This window comes from Brachypodium distachyon, chromosome 5, assembly GCF_000005505.3.
Source record: "Brachypodium distachyon strain Bd21 chromosome 5, Brachypodium_distachyon_v3.0, whole genome shotgun sequence".
In the NCBI taxonomy this organism is placed as follows: domain Eukaryota; kingdom Viridiplantae; phylum Streptophyta; class Magnoliopsida; order Poales; family Poaceae; genus Brachypodium; species Brachypodium distachyon.
Genome location: NC_016135.3, coordinates 25,021,751 through 25,036,009, shown reverse-complemented (window position 1 = coordinate 25,036,009; position 14,259 = coordinate 25,021,751). Strand labels below are relative to the sequence as shown.

The following is a 14,259-nucleotide window of genomic DNA, read 5'->3' as shown; positions in this document are numbered from 1 at the left end:
CTGAGAAATTCGGGAAAAAAATCATTTCTTAACGCTACAAAGAAACAAACAGGCTCATGGAGCATGTGTTTTTTTGTTTTCTTTTCCCATAGAAACGCTCCTCGGTAATCAAGAATTTAAACCTTCCAACCAATGTTTCCATCACAGCTTGACCACAATACTACTGTTATAAATGGATGAACAGACTCAGTTTGAAGGTACAGAATAATCCCCAGCCCCTCTGCTTTCAAAGATGTCTATTGGAAAATATTGTTTCCCAGGCTCCCAGCAACCAGAAAGAAAGCACAACTCAGTTTCCAGGTGAGCCCACAACAACCAAGTAGCATAATGAAGGAAATGTTGGAAATAAACTACCTCTGAACAAGCTGAATATTTATTATTGGTACTTAAACCTGTGAGATTGCCTGAGATAAATAAACAACATTAAAAGAAGGGATAAATTGCATGGACAAAAAAAATTGCCACACCTGTTTTATCCAGCATTCTGGCAGCCAAAATCCTCCCAAACCCCCCTTCCAAAAGAATCAGAATGGCTAAGACAAGATCTATTCACTCACATATATGCTTGATCTCAACCATCAACTCTTTTGGAGAAGACAAATATAACATATAACTGACAAAGAAGGCGCGGATTACTACTGAAATAATCAAATAAGCATAATTCAGGAACTTGTCTGCAGCATTAGAAAGTAGAAACCAATATGATTCAACACCTTCTGTCCCTTTTTATCTGTTCTTTCCCTTACATGTGCAAAGTCTACTAAAACAGTCGCTTAATGAAACTCTCTTTCTGTTTTTCACTTCCTGTAAAAAGAACCTTGAGAACAGGCAGCAACAGAGCAACACACTACAGTACTACACAACTGAAAGGACCTATCATATCAAATCACAGCATTATCAAATACTAGTGAATTAAAACTACAATATGCACTTAACCAACACCGTGAAATCAAAATCAGGGGATCCAACTTTGTACATAAGCTGCACTTGTTAAGCCACACAGCGAAATCAAAATCAGGGCGCCCAACTCTGTACATGAATTAAGATGACAAAGATGCACTTCTTAACCAATACAGCGAAATCAAATCAGTACTCAGGTGATCGGAATTTCCCAACCCTAAGGCCTCAACGCCTGCACAATTTCCAGAATCACGAGGACGAATTAGACGACTCCTGCACACCAGCGAACTTACTCGATCGTTTGGCGGCTAGGCGGTGGGCAGTGCTGCAGCGGCGGGTGGCTCGGTGGACTCCGCAGCAGCGGGCGGCTCGTCAGGGTGGTCGGTGGGGGCGGCGGACTCTGCAGCCGCGGGTGGCTCGGTGGACTCCGCAGCAGCGGGCGGCTTGTCAGGATTGTCGGTGGGGGCGGCGGACTCTGGAGCGGCGGGCGGCTCTTCGGTGTTTGAGGCGCAGCCAGACGAGCCGGGGTTGATGTGGTAGGCGAAGACACCCCCAGGGAAGTCGGAGTAGGAGAGATTGGTAGTGGTCTCGCTGTTGAAGACGATTCTCACCTCCGGCAACCGCTTCAGCGCAGCCTTGGTCTCCCGCAGCGCCCCAAGCAGTGACCCAATTTGAACGGCCTCGTGCTCGCCATCCCCTTCCTGACCGTCAGGCCCATCCTCGTCTTCGTCCCCATCGCCAACCCCGTGCCCGTGCTGACCGTCAGCCGCGTCCTCAGGCTCCACCGCGCTGGAGGCGTCCTCCTCCTCAGACACGGCTTGGACAGAGCGCTGACCGACTTTCACAATAGAATCGGCGAATAGAACTAGAGAACGGAATCCCGGATTCTCTCTCATGAGACTCCTGAACTTCACGGCCTCTAGCAAGAGGGCATTGGCAGCCGCTCGGACGTCCGCACCAGTCCCCTCAATCAGTTGATCCAGGAGAAACTCGAGATTCTCCAAACACATGGCAAATCTCCTGCCCTCGGCCAGGATACAATCGCTGTTCTCGAAACGCCAATCCGGCTTGCAGTTCAGAAGTTGGAGCATGTCGAACACGTCTCGCACGTGGACGCCCTCAATCGTGATACAGGCGCTCTCCAGAGACGGGTGATTCTGGATGTAATCCTGGAGTTCATCCAATGAACATATTTTGGGGCTTTGAAGGAGGCGACCCATGGTGGATTGGTGGTCGATTTTGGAGCCGTAGGCGGAGGTCGAGGGAGATGCGCGCTGTGATTTGGGGTGGGGGTATTTTATAGCGCGGAAATGAAATTTCGAAGCCAAGGATCCAGCCAAGGCCTGGCTGGCACTCGTCCATGCTAGTCGCCGTGTTCTGCAAGCTTATCGGTCGTGAACATCAGCATTCAGCACTGAATTTCCCTGTGTGTTTGCCTATTGAGAACCCGCATCCAATGGATGCAAGGAGCACAATCCATCCTGATCGACCATTGTTAAAACATGCCGTGGATAACTAATCACAACCACGACACGAACCACCCATCGATCAATTGCCCAGCCATACTTCTTCATCTATTTTGTTTTCCCACAAAGTTAAGGACGCAGAACAACCATGTCTTGTACCAGACAAACAACATTTAACCTTTTTTTTTTTTAGAAAACATGCCCGACTTTATTATTAACCGGTGAAATTAAGAGAAATACACAAGTGTTCGGGAGTAGTAGTGCTCCAAGCCAAACGCAGCGGCCTGCCACCAGAGAAGTGGCCATCCTAGCTAGGTGTCAGCGATGAACTTCGCCATTGGGTACATGCATTAGAAATGTGTAAATGTTGGAATTTCGAAATAAAAATAAAAAGTGGAATAGAAAATGCATTACAAAGGTGCCAACCACCATCTCTCTCATCTTTAATTCTCCCATCTCCAATGATCTAAATGCATGAAAAAATATTATTGGGTTTGATTTCCGTGTAATGGGAAAGAAGCAATTTTTTTGAAAGTGTCTATTTCTCAGTCGCCTAAGAAATAGTTATTTCTTAGTCAACAATCATAGCCATCCAATCGAGATTTCCTTATCCATCGAACCTACATTAATCTTACATGAATCTCAATGATTGAATCAAAATGTTGTTATCATCGACTAAGAAATAGTTATTTCTCAGTCGCCTAAGAAATAGCAAAACCCTTTTTTTTGTCTAAAGTGCTTTAAAAAGAAGTACATTTTTTTTGACAAATTTTAAACCCAAACTTACACTTATTTGTGAACGGAGGGAGTAGCTTAATTTGGAGATCGATGCAGCTGTGTGCCTGAGCTAGCTTAATTTCGAGAAAGAATTAAATACTCCCTCCGATCCATATTGTCTCAAATTTGACCAAATATGAATGTATCTATGTCTAAAAACATCTACATACATTTAATATTTCGACAACTAATATGAATCAGGGTGAAGTTTGCTATGAATACAATAAGCACACAAAATTGAGGATCCCTATAGAATTAACTGTCAATAAGAGAACGAACTTATTAAGCAGGCCAACAAACAAACGAACGGAGGAATTAATTATGCAAAGCGGTGTTCGGACGGCCGGTCGTTTCCCCCGGAAGAAACTATTAAGCAACTAATAGACGTAATCATGACGCTAGACAACTTATTATTAGAATTATTCCGACAAATGACATGAGTCAGATCGAATATTGAAAAGATTTTTACAAGATGCCCATATTGAGAAGAATGAATGAAATAATTTGTCTGCTTTTGTACCATTTGTAGGAAAACTACTACAGAAGCAACCCATTTTCTCTTCATTACATATCCTCGGGAAGAAAGAAAGTGGCTACCAAGAGAAATACAAGGTATATACAGTTTATCTGAAACTTCTCTTTGTTGACTACCTCAAGTAAAAAAAAATCTCAACCCGCGGTAAATGGCAGACCAAATTTCATTATAGGACCTGAGCTCCTGATTCAACTTGCCCACGCGCTTGTAAATTGCCTGAAAGCTTAGCATGGAGATTGCAAACAAGTGTTTATGTGCAAACAATTATTAAATCCCACATAAACTTCGGGTCGAGAGACTTTCCACAAACTTATCAAAGTAGCATGCTAACAATTGAGCACAAGCTTAGAAAACAACTTTATTCATTGCCAAGAGAATTGGTTTCATTTTATGGGAGTGAATAGCATCAACAATATAGCTTTCAAAGTTTTTTAACACTAAGTCACTAGGTTGTTCGACTTCAATGTCAAGAACAATAGAAAACAAGAGTACCCAACAATTTTATTCCCTTGTTAACCTTCCAAGAGCAAGTCTTAAGTGAAATTACATCATCATGATTTCGAATTACTCTCTCACACAAAATATTCCTTTCTAGTCAGGGATGGAAGTGTTTCCCTATCTACATCTGTTTGTGGAAAGCTTATGTGGAGCTTGGTAGGGTAGTTCAAAGAAATGAGCAAATATGAAATCTAGGTTGCAAAGCTAAATAAGAGTTTAACTCCAGTACAAAGAAGTTTTCATATTCCAGTCATAATAATGCCAAGGGGATGAGGAGATAATGGACACTACGGGTGCAAACAGGATCCCGCAAAAGTCCCGCTTCTAGTTCATTTTTCAAATCTTCTATTCAAAATTTTGTTCAGAATTTGAATAGGAGATTTGAGAATTGAACTAGAAGCAGGACTTTCGCGGGATCCTGTTTGCATCCCTAATGGACACACACCAAAGAATGATTGAGAGGCCCATGCAACGCAAGGTCATCAGTCATCACAGGGCACTAGCGATGTTCCTGCTATTGCATGCGTGATAGTTTTGCCATTGTGGACATTAGTATGGAAGCACTGGTTGAACAGGCTAGCAAAATTATGTTACACAAAATGAATGACCGCTTGAAAAACTTCAGACTAGAAGAAAAACATCAGATTTACAATACACTCTAATTTTTCAGAATGCAATAATGAATGCTCGATATAGTCTGATTTGGCATTGGTGGGATGGAAAAATATTCCAAATCAATTAGAGAATAAAATCAACTCATACTCCACTCCAGGCAATAATAAAAATAAAATTAGCAAACTCGAGGCTCTTGCTCAATCAATATCCATCAATTACCTAACAACAAGTGTTCTCTGCCATTACGACTATAAGTATCAACTAAAAACTCTCTTATGTTATTTAATTCAGAATGGCAATGTATTCTGATTATAAGCGTGCTCAAAAGCTAGACTACCAACTTATCAAGAAAGCAGCAAGTTCTCTCTAACCTAGGCCTCATGAGGCAATAAAAGTTTGACTGTTGCACATTGGGTACAATCTAGCATAGCTAAAGCGATCATGAATTTCAGCAGGGCTTTACTGACCTTCCCTCAAAGGCACAAATAGGAGTTATATCTTCACAGACATACTAGTGCATTCTTGAGTTCCAAAGTTGTGCCACATGCCATCTATCAAGGATCCAAGAAGGCAAGAACATTAGTTGAGGTAAGTTGGTGTGGTGCAGCAGGGGTAAAGTTATATTTACAGGTACATACCAGATTTATGTACAGGAAGAAGATACCACCCAAGAGCCACATGTGCCAACTGTGCATGGATGGAGAGAATTCTACAAGGCTAAAAGTATGAACACTCCAAGACAGAGAACCCTGCAGGGTAGATCGAAACAGTGTTCAGATTTCGTAGTCATGAGGTAAAACCAAAGACGAAAATATTTCGTAGTCATGAGGTAAAACCAAAGACGAAAAATTACTTGATATGTGTGGGAAGAGGAAATAGCAAGGTAATGTTGGGAGTTGGCAACAAGCAGGAACAATGAAGATTTTTGTTAACTTGGATTAGTATAATACTCTAGTATGATTTTCGGGGTGGTTCTCATTAACCACCTGCACTGCGGGTTTAGTCCTCACGGACAGAACAGATGATATAGTTGGCAAAATGATGGAGTCTTCTGTGGATCACAAAGTGCCACTCCAAACTGCCTAAAATATAAAATTCACCAGCCCTGCACAACCTACCTCCATTGCAATACTGTATTGACAACACCAATGGCCCTTGTCCAAAACTGCACTGCCCTTAAACTGCCACACTGAAAAATCCATTCGGACCCAATGCCTGTAAATGAATACTCACATGTAAAATCATTTCAGATCCAATGTTCCTATAAAGCAATACTCAAGACACTGTACAGATCAATTATCATGCAGAACTTTATATCCATTCTTACTTGATGATAAAGTAGGATTTTCTCTTCTCCCTCTCTTTTGGTGGCTACTGATTATGCAGTTATGCCAATTATGCCAGATTCTATATGTTAATCCCAAGCTCGCTAGGTACACTACAAGTCTTGGCAAGCGATGATCCATAATGTAAAATACATCTAGTAGCCTACCAGCATTAACACAAGAGAACCTTCGGATTGATCCATACTTTGCTACGATGAACAACAACGAATGTAGATCCATAAACAATTATTCTTTTTTCCCAACAATTAGCGAGCTCCTCCTCTGAAAAGAAGGGGAAAAAAAGGCAAGTTTCAAAGGGCATTGTAAAACTTCTCTTATACAAACTAAAAGCCTACATCAACAAACGACAAAAGTTGAGTTACCTGCAGGAGAAACAAGGTAAAACATATAATGAAGGATCTATTTGATTGCCCTGTCTCTATTCTTAACTCACAGCCATATCAAGGACTCCAAAATATAAATAATCTTATGATGAACAAATGATAGAGTGAAAGAGAACAAGCATATGAAAAATTATAGAAGAGGCTGGTACCCTCTTATCAACATTTGTATCGAAAAAGCAATCAAGAAAACTCAGCTTGAAAGAAATTTTGGATTCATGGTAAGATACTTGTTTTTTTGAAGGCAAAACTCTAACAAGATAGTATAACCTAAGCTTTCTGCTACCAAGTTAAAGTGTAGCTCTTGCACCCTCTATATGAAATCTATCATGTATCAAACCATCATTTTACTACCTTCCTGCTTTTTTATTCTACACAAGCAAAGAAGATAGATATCATCTACAGGAAAGAAAAGAAAATAAATAGATCTTGAACTCCGGAGATGAGTGTTTGGACGAATCACCTGATGGACATAAATACAAACAGCTGACACCTTTGTTGAGGTGCAAAAACAAAATTGTTAGTGTAATCTAATTTGACATGAGGAAGGAATTACCATCCTCAATAGAGACTCCTTCCGGAAGAAAAAAACCCCGAAAGATTGGATCTACCTTAATTTGTACTCAAACATTAACAATTGTATATGATGTTTCCCTGTACAACAGCTTAATAAGAACACTGATCAACTGATGCAAATACATCCTTAGCACACCCCAAACAAATTTTTTGGCCAACTAAAATTGAGAAACTGAGATGCAAATTCCCCTACATTAGACTCAACAATTTTCCCAAAGTCCAGCATGGCGATATAGTTGATATAAACTGCAGCAAGGTCTTGAAATTGAGATGTCTAGCATGATGTTATTCTTTTTTTATCAAATCAACAAGATATTATTTATTCTCAGAAAAAAAGAACATTTAGATAATCATGTTAAGTTTGGTTCTCTGATACTGCAAACTATAAAAGTATACCATATAGATTTAAAGGTTCTTTAGGAGACAACCAGCATAAGTTTAACAACTAAAAGGAAAATAAATAAATCACAATGAGATGTAACTCAATCACTACATATCTGTTTAAGCATAAGACTGTTTGATAACTCACAAACAATTCTCGCCAGAGTAAAGTGTTGTATGCCAATAAAAGTTTTACCACCAATAATGTTTCTAAGATGGCTGATAGTTTCAAGTACAGAACAAACCATGGAAAGAGGAGTTCAAAGAATAATTGACACAACATCTCCTAAACCCTCACCTAAGTCTTTCCTGGCATGCTCACCTTCTTCTTGGAGCATCATATAGTACGCACAGATCCCTGTTTTTCAAGCTCCTCCTGAACAAAGGAAAAATGGTAAATCACTGAAAACATTGTGGCATTGGCAATGTACTTATTGGGGTTCATGCAAACCAGTGTTTGTAATTCAATAGTGAAGCCAGGAAAGGGCCCAATAATTTGAGAATCGAGCACAGAAAACATGTTTCAGTTTAGTGTTTTGTATTTTTTTAAGCTTCAAATTTCACTTCGTTGTAAAGACAACATTGTGATCTGATGAAATTCTGCAGTATAGCTTGGCAAACCGCGATGGCTCTCAACCTGTTCATTAGGAGAACCCAGTCTATAATCTACCAGCTTCACCAATCTACAATGGAACAACCCAACGTTCAAAACAGAACTTGCCTTTCAGTTCGGCGGCGACGATCTAGAAGAAAGATAGGGCAGGGAGGTTGCGGAGGACCGTATGGTTCGATGCGCCGCCGACGAACAGGGTCGCTGCCCGCGTGGATCTGCCGAGGTCCGACCGGAGAAGCACGGATGATCGGACCGCGCGGCGAGTGGCGACGAAGGAGGAGGCATGGAACACTGGGGGCGGCCATCCATCCTTCTCGAGGTGACCTGGCGGCGAGAGGAGATTAGGTTTAGGTGGAAGGGCCTAATGGCGACGGCGGCGGCGGCAACCCGGCAGAAACGAGCGTCAAAGCTGAGATGCGATGCGAGAGACGGGGGATTTGTGCTGGGCCACGTGTGGAGATTCGGGTGGCTGTTTGACCTTCGGTTGCGGTGGCATGGATTGTAATTTTGGGTGAATTTTGTGGGAGGAGACAGGCGTAACTGAAATTAAAGAATCGTAAAGATATCATCAAAAAATCTAGTACACGACAGCGACACGTATCCAATTGTGTCTTCTCCGGTCCTGGCTCCGTCCGTGAGACCGTGACCATAGGAGCAGAGCTGCGGCATCAGCGTTGGGTTCAAATGAACTCAACAAAATTTGATAACCCCATGCAAATCAATGATGCCGATGCGATAGCTAGCTTATCCGAAACGTAAAGTGTTAAGCATGAAATGCCCCGTGCAAGTGGGAGGTCATATCCATATACCAAAAGACAATGGCTTGGGAGTCTAAGATGCTATTTTTGTAGCACAAAGATGAATCCTTGCCGCAGTTGTTGTTTGAGTGCACTATGGCCAGATGTGCTGTATTGGTAATTATCTGGGGACATAATATGATACCACGTTCTTGACATATATGCACAAATGTCGTTGATAATTTTATCATTGAACGTATCAAACTTAACTTCAGGGAGAGAGCATTGTTCTTCTCGAAGATTCTACTCCTTGGTGCGGATACTGGTTTTGCAGCATTCTGTTTCGAGCCTCTCGTTGCGTTTGAACTGACACACAAATCCAGTAGTTTTTTAGAAACATCTGACTTTATCGATTTAATAAAAGTACAACTCACCGAAATTGGAACGAAAATCAACAACAAAAAAAACTAATGAAACTAAAAGTTACATAAAGATTCTTTGAAGTAAAAATGTCTTGTTCCGTATCTTAAAAACTCTCCATGTCTCTGCTGATGAAATTGCAAAAGATCAGAACTGCACAAGCTAAACTAACCTCATAGGTTTTGAATAGCTGTATGAATCGCTCACCGCAACCGATGGAGAACATAAGATCGTTGAAACACTGTGGCTAGGGACACACCAATTGCAAGACATGTTGTCGAACCACCGATTCATCGCCGAAACGACTAGGAAAAAGACCAAAATAACAAAAATACAAACCACGAGATTCGCCGGCTCCATGGAGTGGATCGTGTTGACTACGTTGGAAAGAAGATGGAACTCGGAGACCATTATTCCATACGCCATCGTCTCCTCCACCAAGATGTCGTCGAGACAAAAGTTCACAAACTATGTAAACAAATTACAACCAAACGCTGGTCTATGGTTTCCCTCATCATCCGAAGCCAAGTAGGTGGTTGGAGATGAGGGGAACCAAAATTAAAATGCTGATTCGACAGTTCCTGAAGGTTAGGGTTCCGTCGAGCTGTCTGGCGGTGTAGCGGTATTTTATTTTGTTTTGAGAGGGCAAATCTGGTAGTTTTTTTTTTTTTTTTTGAGGGAAGGCAAATCTGGTAGCTAAGAAATAGCCGCCAAATTGCCCCGAAGAGAAGACAGAAGGATTGGGCCACGTTGGAGCCCGTTTTGAGATACCGCGGATGCACTGGGCCAAGAGACCCAACAACTAATGCAGAGAGCCAGGTTTACACACGTACTCGATTATTTTTTCTCTTTCCGCAGCAGTGGAGTCGAACTCCATCCAGCTTCCTCGCACAGATTTGGCGCGGCGCCGGAGCTGACACGATCTCCTACTCCGCCTCTCGGTAATCGGATGCCTGGACCTCAGTAAGAGCTTCGGGATACTTTCGCGTTCATCTCGATCCAAGGCGTCGTTTCAAGCTAGATCTGGCGCAGAGATGAGGCTCATGTCCACGAAGCGGCACCGGCACCGGCACCATCACCGCCGGCAAATCCAGGACGGTACACACCCTAAACCCCTTTCTCTTTCCCTCCACGATTCATGTATGTGTCGGTGTATTTCTCTTTCACATCCGTTAGATATGTTGGAAAGGGGTAAAAAAAACTCAAGTTTTTGTGTGTTTAAGGCGGAGCAAGCTGATTCAGTTAGGTAGTTCTAAGTCGGGCTACTGCCGTTTATTTTTGTTCGGGCACAAAAGAAAGGTTTGCAGTCGAGTAGGCTAGCTCAAGGGTGCCAATGTGGATTTCTCCTTGGAAGAGAGTTAATCTGCCAGAAAGTTTCAAGAGATTGCAACTTGCAAGTGTGTCCCTAAGCGCTAGGCGCAGCTGCGGCTTCACGGTTAAGCCAGGCGCTCCGCCCGCCTAAGATTTCACCTTGCTCCAAGACGGGCAGCCGCGGGCACTCTCGCCGCTGCTCATCCAGGCAGCGACTTTTGAGGGTTAGTGCTGGGGAGGTGTTGGTGTTGGCGGGGCACTGCGGTGGCGGCATGTGCATCGAGGAAAGGGAGAGGAGTTGGTGTTTGTAGCAGGGGGTCGTTGGTGGCAATTCAAGGGTTACCTACCTCGAGCACTCCTTTGACCCTCCGTGACTCAACAAGTCCTTTGACAGTCTATGAGTCGCTGCCCGGCTTCTGGCTGGACACCTCGAGTCTACTTGTTAGACCAGCAGCAATAAAGTAATCTGAATTCCTACTCCTAATCTGCATCTGATGTGCTTGTTCCGAGTTCTGAATTTCCGATATGCAAACGTGTTCATCAATCATACCCTTAGTCCGCATCTCATATCAAACATGTTTTTAGTGCAGTAGTGTAGCTTATGCTCCGAGTATAGTCAATTTATTTCGTCTCCCATCCACCAGGCTGTTTGCAGCTTGGTTGCTCGTCTTCTGCATAGCACCCTGAGAAACACTGAAGATTGATTGAGTTTCTAGTATGAGAGGGGCCAGCATCCACCAAGGATGTTAAGTGAAAGATGAGAGCCCTTTGAACAAACTTTCCCTAAGCTAGTGGAAAGTCCTGTTAAATTACACCCAGCCTTATGTAAAAACTAAAAACACATATTAGGAAAATAGTTTGGCCTAATTGTAAATTCTTTTGCAATATGTTTTCCAAGTTTCAACCTCCCGCGATAATAATCTAACGGAATATGCCAAATGAGATCTATGTAATCTGGGGTGCACGTCAGATTGCTTGTGCTTGTTGTATCCCATCGTTTTCTGTACTCTTATTGTGACCGATGTATGGCATAACCTCAAATAATGAAACCCTTAGCATAACCTCAAATAATGAGGTATGCTTGAGAAGTTTACATGATTGTATGGACTAGCTATTTGCTGTCACAATAGTCATTACAATTAATTTGAGGCATGTTTGTGCAGATGATCAGTACGCCAACACTACCTAGCAAATTCGTCCACCTCAAATACTTGCGCTTTACTCTACATGAAGATGAGGCTATTTCACCAGCCTACGATTATCTTTCTCTAGTTTCTTTTCTTGAAGCTTCTCCTTGCTTGGAGACCTTCATCTTTCAAGTAAGTACTGCCTCATCTTGCCAGCAATAGCTATTCTCTATGGTTGAACCAGTGATGTGAGCATCTTGGCTTTCTATGTAGGTGATCCAGCAGGGTATGAAGCATGATTCGATCATTGGAGATTCCTCACATCTGAGACAGCTGCCAGAACATCGCCATGACAAGCTAAAGAGTGTGGCAATTGGTGGCTTCTGCTCTGCCAAGAGCTTGGTCGAGTTGACATGTCATATTGTTGAGAATGCAACATCACTTGAGTTCCTTTTATTGGATACCACTCAAGGTAGTTTCAGCTCTGATGGGTGTTCCGTGGATAAACCTGGCAAATGTGTCGCTATGGGGAGGGATATCCTCTTGGAGGCATGTAGAGCTCGTTTGGCTATCAGAACACACATTGAGGGAATAATTCCCTCTAGAGTTAAATTAGATGTTGTCGAGCCTTGCAGTCGATGCCATGATGTTCAGTATATAGATAAAGTTAGCATCGCTGTGTAATGTTCAATCATGTAAACATTAAATTCTTGTGTAATGTTTAATCTAGCTCATGAGTATTTATTTGAGAATGGAATTGGTGATTAGTTCATGAGTATTTATTTTATATTTCTTGACCTTTTCCCTCTGTCATCTCTTGTCGATTTATATTTAATCTCTAGGTACAGTTCCTTTATCAAGTCTCTGCTGTCCAGAGGATCCGCTCACATATACTAATTGTTCCTTTTTTTTCTCCATAGACTAATTGCATTTAAACCGATTGTTTTGGGCTGCTCAGCTGATATAAACTGCAGCTCAAATGATTTAATGATTTCTCTTTTCACCTTTTGCTTCAGGCTATAATTACACACCTTACAGAGATACTCTATCCAAGTCAAGTGATATTCATGAAGGAAGAAAAATGAGGATATACATTCTTCAAATGTTAGTTACCCTCCATAGAAAGTCATGCCAATGAATCTGGTAGCCTCAAGTTACTGTTCATGGGACACATTTGTTTTGAATCAATCACCGGAAAACTGTGTTTTTACCCAATACTACACTACTCCATCATTTTCTTTAAAATGCTTCTCACGGTATATAATTTGATCTGTTTAACATGTGTAATTCTTAATAGATAATTTAATGTTCCTTATAGTGCTTCACAGATATGTATAATTCTTAATGTGCTTCCATGTTTGGCGTGGTTGAGGCGAGACTTGCTGGATGCCTATAACTAATCTTTTTTCTGAATGAAACCATGAGTGTATATATTAATGTTAACAGTAAAGCTTCATATATTAATGTACACTGCACTACAATTTTTTGCTCTTCCATGTGCTTGTGACATGACAGAGAACGAAGCTATTGACATGTCATCTCGCAAACGCACTGGGCCTCCCACCCCATTCCAAGATATAAGCAACGGCCAAGACTTGGGTAAGTAACAGCCACCGGCACCTACTAAATGCCTCATATTATTTTAGTGTAATGAACGCTATTAGAGCATATATGGGTGCACATACATCCCTATCCATTTCACAAGGTACTGTACATAACGACCCGATGAAATGCTTTGATAGAAGTGTTGTCGTGCATGCAAAAGGAGGCCGTCCTCTGTATATTAGAGCATATATGGGTGCTATGATCCCTTGGCATACCCATTGTTTTTTCTGGGTGGGGAGACCGGTTGGAATCGTTCGATGCCATATTATGAAGAAACTGATCACACTCTGGAACATTTAGTGGTCCTCATTTCAATTTTTGTTTTGAACAAGACATAGATAGCAAGGTAGTGCATAATAGTCATGCTTCCTATATATTCTCTGGTAAATGTGAGTAAAGCAAGTACCCAAGTAAGAAACTTCTTGATTGACTCAGTAGAGAAGTAGAGATTATATATATCCATATCGTCCCCTTCGCTGTATAAATACTCTGCTGCACTTAAAAAGCCCACACACCCCTGCAGATGCAAAACCAGTCAAAGAAAACTTTCTTTTCTTTCTGTTTTTGGAGTGACATTCAAAATCCAGTTTTCCAGTTTTTTGTTGTTGAGAAGCTGCTATTTCATGTCAAGAATGGTAAGGTGCTTCTGAAGTCTTATATTGTCCATGAAAAGATCCGTATTTTCTTCAGGCAAATATATGTACCTAAATTTTATATGGCATCACTCCCAGGTGCCACTGATGCAGTTTCCCTATCTCAGGTTTTTCTTTTGCTGCATGTACTCTTAGAGGAAACTGTATCTTTCTTCTGTTTCCCTATATATTGTGTACTCCGGGAGTTCACTGGAGTAACTAAAACATGGGAAGATTTGACTTATTGAACCCTGTTCAATTTTTCCATTGCAGTGACAGTTGACTGAAAAAAGGTTAAATGCATTGCTATTTGCCATTGGTTTCAATATCTATTTTCTAG

The 14,259-nt window shown here is 41.7% G+C and overlaps 1 protein-coding gene, 1 long non-coding RNA gene and 1 other non-coding gene across 14 annotated transcripts; 2 read left to right on the top strand and 1 right to left on the bottom strand.

Moving 5' to 3' along the window:
• Positions 1 to 3,536: 3,536 nt before the first annotated feature.
• LOC100828559 lies at positions 3,537 to 8,549 on the bottom strand. 12 transcript variants are annotated; one of them, XM_014895823.2, is made up of 6 exons: positions 8,196 to 8,549; positions 7,797 to 7,850; positions 5,910 to 6,006; positions 5,430 to 5,540; positions 5,259 to 5,342; positions 3,537 to 3,901 (listed from the first exon to the last, which is right to left on the bottom strand). In XM_014895823.2, the coding sequence occupies exons 1-5, from the start codon at positions 8,390 to 8,392 to the stop codon at positions 5,292 to 5,294; spliced, it is 510 nt and encodes a 169-aa protein (XP_014751309.1). In that variant the 5' UTR covers positions 8,393 to 8,549; the 3' UTR covers positions 3,537 to 3,901; positions 5,259 to 5,291. The 12 variants fall into 12 exon arrangements, 3 of the variants coding, with proteins under 3 accessions (XP_014751309.1, XP_014751310.1, XP_014751308.1); XM_014895824.2 differs by having other exon boundaries at positions 3,537 to 3,894; XR_001404756.1 differs by lacking the exon at positions 8,196 to 8,549 and adding an exon at positions 6,284 to 6,398 and having other exon boundaries at positions 3,537 to 5,342; positions 7,773 to 7,852.
• Positions 4,480 to 4,589, top strand: MIR5185K (microRNA MIR5185k). The gene has a single exon (NR_126984.1). It is a non-coding gene; the product is annotated as a microRNA MIR5185k (primary transcript).
• A 1,436-nt stretch (positions 8,550 to 9,985) lies between the features above and the next one.
• On the top strand, positions 9,986 to 13,342 carry LOC100829158. Its single transcript, XR_001404754.2, has 4 exons — positions 9,986 to 10,342; positions 11,719 to 11,874; positions 11,956 to 12,786; positions 13,198 to 13,342. It is a non-coding gene; the product is annotated as an uncharacterized LOC100829158 (long non-coding RNA).
• Positions 13,343 to 14,259: the final 917 nt, after the last annotated feature.